The sequence below is a fragment of the Triticum dicoccoides genome, chromosome 3A (assembly GCF_002162155.2).
Source record: "Triticum dicoccoides isolate Atlit2015 ecotype Zavitan chromosome 3A, WEW_v2.0, whole genome shotgun sequence".
In the NCBI taxonomy this organism is placed as follows: Eukaryota; Viridiplantae; Streptophyta; class Magnoliopsida; order Poales; family Poaceae; genus Triticum; species Triticum dicoccoides.
In genome coordinates this window covers 729,432,494-729,441,696 of record NC_041384.1, presented here as the reverse complement: position 1 = coordinate 729,441,696, position 9,203 = coordinate 729,432,494, and the positions used below count along the sequence as shown (strand labels likewise).

Sequence of the window (9,203 nt, the reverse complement as noted above, 5' to 3'; positions counted from 1 at the left end):
CTTACCGAGGTATCCAGACGGTGGCAGTCAAGGCCAGCGTCCTCAGTAGTGTCCGGCCAATGTTTTCGCTTCCCGAAAAACAGCTTCCACATCCCTTCGTGCGTTGTGCCGAAGAAGTGTTGGAGGGTTCGTGGTCCTTCTGGATTAAGCTCCCACATGCGGCGAGACCTGCGCTGGCATGGCAGGATTCGGTGAACTAGCATCACTTGAATCACATTGACAAGATCGATGTCTCTCTCAAGGAGGGTTCGAATGCGGCTCTGTAGAGTTTGCACTTCGTCAGCTGATCCCCAGTCCAGCCCCTTGTTAATCCATGATGGAAGCTGTGGCGGAGGGCCGGAATGGAACGCAGGTATAGCTGCCCACTTGGTGCTATGGGGTTCCGTGACATAAAACCACTCTCGCTACCATTGGTTGGAGGTTTCGGTGAAAGAGCCTTTTGGCCAGAGAGTGTTGGTAAGCTTGCTCACTACATCACCACCGCACTCCGCCTGTTCCCCGTCGACCACCTTCGGCTTCACACTAAAAGTCTTGAGCCATAAGCCGAAGTGTGGGGGGATTCGGAGGAAGGCCTCGCATGTAATGATAAACACCGAGACGTGGAGGAAAGAGTTTGGAGATAGATCATGAAAATGTAGTCCGTAATAAAACATTAGCCCCCGGACGAAGGGGTGAAGAGCGAACCCTAGCCCTCAGTGGAAGTGGGAGATGAATACGACCCTCTCGCCAGATCTGGGGGCGGAATAACCTGTCCTTAAGCAGGAAGCCTATGGTGGATCTCCGCGGCCAAGTATCTGGCCGCCCGAAGCTTCGCAATATCCTCCTCTGTAACGGAGGAAGCCACCCATCGGCCTTGAGGGCTGGGTCCTGACATGATGGGGAGGCTTGAAGCAATGAAGTCGGACCTTGGGTGCTAGAACTCGAGGTTGGGAAGGCTGAGGAGAGGTTTGGCATAAAAAAGACGGCCCTTGGTTCCTTTATAAAGGCAGCGGGTATTGAACGCCTCCCCCTAAGCCTGAGAACATGCATATTCCTCAGGAATCTTTTCCGCGGGACGCTTGGGTTACCCACGCTCGTATTGATGACAATCCCGCGATAAGGGGAGACAATCTCTGCTTCGACAGGACGTGCCAACAAAAACCACGCCCCAAAACATGGAACGGCGGGACAGGAAATGGTTCGAAATAATAACCGGGCAAGCGTAATGTCAACATTACTAAAGTGGTCAGCAGATTGGATTCATGAAATGTTATACTCTTACGGCTGTGTGTTGCAGATCCGGACACATTTGTTTCGTCCGAAGACTATCTTGGAGTTCGGAAGGAGGAACCCGCCTTGCAATGCCGAAGACAGATCTATGTGTCGGATACCTTGTTATTGAAGCCAGGTTCAGGGGCTACTGAGGGAGTCCTGGACTAAGTGGTCCTCGGGCGTCCGGCCTGTTAGCCATGGGCCGGACTGATGGGCTGTGAAGATATGAAGACCGAAGACTGCACCCGTGTCTGGATGGGACTCTCCTTGGCGTGGAAGGCAAGCTTGGCGATCAAATATGTAGATTCCTTTCTTTGTAACCGACCCTGTGTAACCCTAGATCCTCTCGGTGTCTATATAAACCGGAGGACTTAGTCTTGAGAGAGAGATATATTCATTACCATAACCATACAAGCTAGACCTCTAGGGTTTAGCCATTACGATCTCGTGGTAGATCAACTCTTGTAATACTCATATTCATCAAGATCAATCAAGCAGGGCGTATGGTATTACCTCCATAGAGAGGGCCCGAACCTGGGTAAAAACATTGTGTCCCCTGTCTTCTGTTACCATCGACCTTAGACACACAGTTCGGGACCCCCTACCCGAGATCCGCCGGTTTTGACACCGACAGCGGCTGCTCCTCCTCATCGCTGGAGGAGATGACGATCTCCTCCTTCTCGAGGGATTTGGCCGCTGTGGAGGTCGAGGGCCTCGGAGAGCAATGGCGGGGTGCCAAGATTCGGAGCCACTGTCGCTTGCCTGCCGGGAGAACCACGACTTCGGTGTGGTGTGGAGACGGTGGTCTGGATGGTGCCGGAGCGGAGACGGCCGAAAAGTGGTGCGGTGCGGTGTGGACGACGTCAGAGTTCTGCATAAATAGGTGCGAGCATGCGAAGGGACGGCAAGCCGGCTTCAACGTGGTGCATCTGCTAGAGTAGGCTTCTCGATCGCCATGTCGGCATTGAAGTGACATCGCCCGCTCGTCCAGTCACGTCGCTCTGACCTGCATCCATGCCATGAAGTCTCGTCCGCTCTGCAATGACACTTACCGGCATGAATGCCCGACAACCTCTTCGTGCTGAGAATGTTTTTCAAGGGAGAGGGTTTTTGGTAGGACCGGGATGTTGGACACTTACGTGGCAATGGCCAGGACGCCTACAAAGCCGCCACTAGTTTGAGTCCGATTTACTGAAAAACCGACGTCCGGACCAATTCGCGGAGCGATGTGGTACAACGCGGGATGACAAACTACGTTTCGATCGCTCGGTCCGGACTCCGCGTTGAAGGTGCCCTAAGGAGTACGAGGTGTAGTAATACACATTATTTTTTTCTCTGAAAATCCATAAGATGCTACAAGGTGTCGTTACAGGCTACTCCAGATAGATAGATATGAGATAGGATTTGTGGCATGCAGTTGTCGGAGCACCGAGCACCTCATGTGTGCTTTTTCTTTTGGCTTCCGAATTTACAACTTTCACATCTTTTCAAACAAAATTTTGAATTAAGTTTCGTTTTCAGATTCATGCTGTTAGTTTTTTCTTTACGGGGACGTGTCGCTAGTTACGAGGGCTTTCAAATAATGACCATGTTAAAAATATTTTAACCATTTTTAAAAACTTCGTTAAGTTTTAATCATTGAAAGCTAGACTAGCAAACGGCAAAATCGCAAGATCCAGAGACTACGAACGTTGAAATCTAAACATAAGGACAAAAATCATAAGTTTAGAAACTGTGAACATCAAAATCGTAAGTTTTAGAAACTAAAACTACAACCTTGATGTGCACCCAGGCGAGATCCAACGACTTTACGGACCGCCAGACAATCGGACGGTCGGGCAGGTGCATGCTCCCGCATCTACGTGCCTCTGACCCTGAGAATTATTCGTAGAAAGTCTTGCGTGCAAGTGGATGAGATGGGTGCAGATGCCTAATCGAGGCCAGCTGGTACTTCCTCTCTGAACAGGGACAGAGGAAGGCAGATGGTGCTCTCGTCAACAGGTGGCTGCGTCGTCGCCGTCGGATGTACAGTTCCATGTCATTCTCGTACCACATGGCCCGCGCGGCTGGACTCTCGATCAAAGTCCATGTCAACTGCATCGGCACGTATCCACCGTTCAACTCAACCCCGTCGCTGGCCTGCCTAAGAAACTTCTCCCAGCCGCTGTTCAAACTCCGTCGACGCCGGCCGGTCGACTATATCAAATGCACGAAGGTCCACTCCCTACACATGGTATGTTCCTTTGGTCAGTCTGGGTTTGTAGTTGTACAGCGAACGAAATACTACTCTTCGTCCAATCAAACGAACGGATGGACGATGCCTCTGCACGATGATCTGCCAACGATACTTGTTTTGTTTGCAGCAACAGCTCTGCACGTTACTCAATCATTGTGCGAGAAGTAGAGTAAATAAACGTTAGTTCTGCCGCCCTGGCCTTGGTCAACGCAGGGGCATAGCGCATGAACATAGTTAGTTCCATATGTGGCGTGCCGCCAGCTGCCTGCACGCGGCACGCCGCGCCGTGCCGGCCGGCCGGCGCCCAGGCCACACCACGGCTAGCCTGGCACTATATTTCGAGACAACGAACCATATATATACAACCAAAAAACAAGGTATTTTCATCGGAGTATTCGACGGTTAAATGGACTTTAACTTGTCCGCAAACAAAACGAAACAAATATACAAAACACATTGTGTAGTCTGTGCTGTCCAACAAGAGTCCAACAAAACGGTTGCGATCCATCCAGCGCCCTCTCACGTACGCAACGTGCGCCGGCCGCGGCCGCCGGTCCTACCCTCGGCTAGCATGCAGCAGCTCGTCGGCGACGGATCGGCGACGCACATATCTAACCAACCAGCCAGCTACGGGCCGGCCGCGGGCAGCCGGAGGGCGCGGGAGTGCAGCTTCCTCAGGGTGTCCCCGAACCGGCCCAGGTCGAGGCTCACGTTCTGGCCGCCGAGGTACACGCGCGCGGTGAGGTCCCACCCGCGCTCGCGCGTCGCCGCCTCCGGGTCGCGCAGCACCACGTCGTCGGCCGGATACTTGCGCACCAGCGAGCTCTCGTTCGCCGCCGCGTCGTACTGCTCGTAGTGCATCTCCATCATGGCCGTCGCCTTCTCGTAGCACCCGCGAGCCACGTGCGGCACGCCCAGCGGCGCAATCTGCAGGAGCGCGGCGCGGCGCGGGCGGAGGAACAGCAGCTTGGTCAGGTCCGCGCCGTGCACGCCCACCAGCACGTCGCACGCGCTCACCGCCGCGTACTCCGACGACAGCGGCGCCCCGTTCGCCGTCTCCAGGATGGACACGTCGAACCCCACCGACTCCGCCAGCCGCGCCACCGCCGCCTCGTTCTCGATCACCCGCGTGCCCTTGCGCGAGTACAGCCCCAGCCTCGGCCGCCGCCTTGGTTGCTGCTGCTGCTGCTGCTGATTGGCCTCCAGCGGCGTGCTGTCGTCCTTGTACGCGCCGGCGAGGAAGTCGTGGAAGTTGACGAGGGTCCGGTTGTCCTTGGTCCGGGCCGGCTCGACGGCGAGGATGCCGTGGAAGCGCGTCCCGACGATCGCGCCGGGGAAGCAGTGCGTGCGCTTGTCGTGTAGGAGGTCGATCACGTGGTGGTCCGATAGGCCCGACACGAGCTCCCGGAACGTGCCGGCCCACCACGGGTTGTACGCGAGCACCGCGAGGACCACGCGGCGGCGGAGGTGCTGCACCGTGAGCCACGCCGGCAGGAACCCGTCGTTGAACGCGTGGAACAGGTTGCCCGTGTACCCGCCCGCCGTCATCACCAGCGCCGGCGCGTCGTGCCGCACGTCGCACCGGTGCCCGTCCTGGGCCTCGTCCGGCCGGGCCGCGCGGAGCCGCACCTCCTGGATGTTGGCCATCAGGTGCTTCTCCCACTTGCGCGTGTAGGGCTGCACCCGCTCCTCCTTCTCCCCCACGGTGGCGTTGGCGCTGGCGGTGCCGTTGGGCGGCGGGAAGAGCAGGAACGAGAGCGACGCGGCGTCCGTGCGCACGTCGCCGGCCATGAAGCACACGTCGGTGTTGAAGTCGGAGCGGTCGCAGCAGATGCCATGGCCGCCCATCGACGCGCACGGGGAGTTCACCTGGTTGTCGAGGACCAGCGCGTCGCCCTCATTGCCTCCTCGGCCACCGTCGACGCTCCGTCCTTGTACTGCCGCCGCTCTACCGGACGACGGCTGCCGCGGCCCCAAGAAGTCGACGGGCACGGTGGGCGACAGAAACCGCGGCGCGTAGACGAGCGCGCACGTGACGACGGTGAGGACGAAGAAGAAGTGGACGAACCTGGGCCACCTGCCAGCCACCTTCTTGCCGCCGCCGCTCCCGTCCTCGACGTCCAAGGCGCCGCCGGCGCCGAGGCCCTTGGCCGCGTCGGGGAGCTTCGAGGCCATGCCGGCGTTCGGTTGGAGAAATGGAAACGGGACGGGTGCAGCTTCGCGCGGTCGCCCTTGTCGCGTGCCCGGTTTGATCAGGTCGCGCGGCTTATGTAGGCCGGCGAGAGTCGGGTCGCACACGCCGGCGCGGCGCATTGATGTGCGTGCGGGAATTCCTCCTGTCAGGTGACCCACCGTTTGTCCCGCCCGCCCGCTCGCCCGCGTCAGTTTCTCCCACAGAGAAGAAGTCCCCAGCCTCGGCCTGGATTCGGCACCTGCACCTATCTTCCATCTCGTCTTCAGAGACCAGTTTCCGCTGCGTCACACGCTCCACCCAGTCCCCTACACGTACACCACACATCTCGTTGTACTATATACCTTTTAGATATGTATTATTTTGCGAAAAATATCTTTTGGATATTCAGATAAACAATTCTACGTCTACTACCAGTGGGATACAATGGCATTAGTTCTCCCAAAAGATATTCTTTTTATAAAAGGCAATTAATTAAACTTGTGCGTATCTAAAAAGGATATGGAGTAGTATAGAGCAAGATTGGAAGCTTGCTAACTATGGAGTATGGAGGGATAGCCGGCCGGGCGGCGGTTGAGTGTGAACGTATGCATACGATGGTCAAATCCATTTCCTATGTGCTCTCCATGCACATTTAGCATTTTTAGCAGTTTCTGCATTCGTATTGATTTTCCAGGCTGGGGTGGTAAGTGAGTGCCAAACTAAGCTGTCCAATTGGGGAGTTTTAGTATGACAGAACAGGCTATAACAAGCAGCCATTGACAACCAGCTGGTTTTGCGCCTTCTTCCTCGAATAGTATGTGATTGGAAATTGATTGAGGAAAAAATGGTGAAACGGGCAACATTAATTTGGTGCTCGGAGTTGGACTATCCCTCACACACACATTTCTGGGGCTTTTTTTTTGGGTACTAGTGTATTTCCAGGGATTTATAATGATTATCCCTACCAAAAAGAAAAACGCCGCTTATTCCTAGAATCATTTTTGGTTTCTAGTGTATTGGGCTAGTTTATTCCCTTATTTTTTTTCTTAGTTTTCCCTATATCCTAGTGCATTTTCCCCCAATACCCAGTACACTAACCCTACCTAGTGGATTGGGGGTTGCGGTTTGATGGGGACTTGGGGGTTGTGATAAGGTAGGGATTTCCCCACCAATCCCCATAAAACCTCTATTACTAAACAGGGCTTTAGTAGGGCGGCTTTCTTGGGCCTCGATGGACAATACGAATCGTGAAAAGAAAGAAAGAGAAAAGGAATATGAGGCGGTGGGAGAAGGGGTCGACTAAGACCCCTCCCCCTCCTCTCCGGCAAGGGTTAGGTATTTGAGAGTACTAGACCTGTGGGTTGTGGTAGGCTAGGACAACTAGGGCGAGTCGACGGGTTGTGCGAATGACTGTGGAGAGGGTTATGCCAACGCGGTGCGGAAGTAAAAGCATAATTGCCGAAGATGCGGTAGAATTAAGACGGGGCGTGACACAAACAATGATTTGCTAGGATGCAGCGGGCAATTGCAATGGAGTCGGTGGACACACAATCCATTCTAATTCTTAAAATTGTTTACTAGGTTCTGGCATGCATGGCCTTTGAAACATGACTTTGACTTTTGATGTATGTTAGTTTATGAAATCCAACAAAAAGCATATCATCGCGAGTACATTTGTGGCAAATTCATGAATAACAAATAATTTTAGGAATCTGATTCAATAACTTTTAATGGGGGTATTAGAATTCAAAATTTCAGAAAAATAAAGTTGCTAGTAAAAAAAATATAGAAGTTTGACTCCATCCTTGTCTGAAATCACAACTTTCCGAAATCCAGAAGAGTAGCAGAAAATTACCAATGGTGCCCGTTTACAAAAAAAAAAAAAAACCCATTTCCCCAGCATAAAAAAATGAATTATTTTGTAAACACACATACACATCTATAACATTTATGTGCAAAATTTCATAACATCTTACTTTCACGTATGATGTACAAAAAAGAAGACAAATATGTACTTTTAAATGGGCCCCTTTTTGTTGTTGGGCCGGACTTTTATGTACAGTTTAAAAATTACATTTTTTCTAAACCCAAATTCCTTGGATCCGTAGTGGATACACAAGTTTCCAGATTTTTTTTTTGACTTTTTTACTTCTAAATATGGTTTTTAATTATTTTTTTGCTAAATGTCCTCCGTGGTGCTCCCACACCATAACTTCGCACTCGTAGAGTAGCATGCAATTCAGACAAATGGCATGCAAACGCAAGATAGCTCTGGAATAGGCTGGGTATATCAAAAATTATTTCATTGGCGTGCAATGTGGACCGGTCCGGATTAGTGGTTTTCGAACACGTATTGTTTCAGGCAGCGACACCGTCAGGTCTCTGTCCAAGACCTGACGTGAAGCATATCATCACCGTTGGATGCTGTTGTAAAAGGTTGATGGAAGCATTGAACCCTTTGCTCAGGCCGCGGTTTATATATATATGCTGTATGCCGTGGCTTACAAGTACCGATCGAGAGAAGATCGATCGGGATTGTTACAGGAGGTTGGAAGAGATAAAATAGAAGAAGAGATACAAAGAGATACAAAGTTAAACAGCTTTCCTATCTATATACAATATCTTCTAACACTCTCCCTCAATCTAAACCTTAGGAACTTGCGCAAGGTTAAGATTGTACTTGTACTCATCCAACCTCCTCATAGTGAGAGGTTTTGTGAAGCCATCAGCAAGTTGATCCCCAGTAGGTATAAATCGAATATCAAGTAGCTTTCGAGCTACTCTCTCTTTGACAAAGTGAAAATCAAGTTCAATATGTTTGGTGCGTGCATGGAAAACAGGATTAGCTGAAAGATAGGTTGCTCCAATATTATCACACCATAATCGAGCAGCTTGTGGAGCCTTGATTCCAAGTTCATAGAGCAATGTCTGTATCCACATTACTTCTGTTGTAGCATTTGCCAAAGCTTTATACTCAGCCTCTGTACTTGACCTTGAGACAGTGGCCTGTTTTCTTGCACTCCATGATACGAGATTAGTTCCCAGAAACACAGCAAAACCACCTGTAGACCTTCTATCATCGGCACACCCTGCCCAGTCTGCATCAGAATAAGCAGTAACAAATAGAGATGGAGACTTGGTAATCTGAAGTCCAAGTCCTTCAGAAAACTTAAGATACCTTAAAATCCTCTTAACTGCAGTCCAGTGAGTTGTTCTAGGTGCATGTAAATACTGACATACCTTATTCACAGAGTAAGAAATATCAGGACGTGTAAGAGTCAGATATTGTAAAGCACCCACAACACTTCTATAATTTGTTGCATCCTCTGATCCAAGTGCTTCTTCACTCTCAACTGTAAGTTTTTCAGAAGTTGAAATTGGTGCACTCACAGGTTTGCAATTGTGCAGTCCTACTCTCTTGAGTATATCAGCAGTGTACTTCTCCTGCGTAAGAAGAATACCATCTTTGACTCGGTTGACCTCTATGCCAAGAAAGTAGTGAAGATCACCCAAGTCCTTGAGAGCAAATTCCAATTTTAGATC

The 9,203-nt window shown here is 51.4% G+C and overlaps 1 protein-coding gene across 1 annotated transcript; it reads right to left on the bottom strand.

Annotated features, from left to right (window-relative positions):
* Positions 1-3,847: 3,847 nt before the first annotated feature.
* On the bottom strand, positions 3,848-5,791 carry LOC119270545 (beta-1,2-xylosyltransferase XYXT1-like). The gene has a single exon (XM_037552550.1). The coding sequence runs from the start codon at positions 5,660-5,662 to the stop codon at positions 4,115-4,117; it is 1,548 nt and encodes a 515-aa protein (XP_037408447.1). The 5' UTR covers positions 5,663-5,791; the 3' UTR covers positions 3,848-4,114.
* Between the last annotated feature and the right edge of the window lie 3,412 nt (positions 5,792-9,203).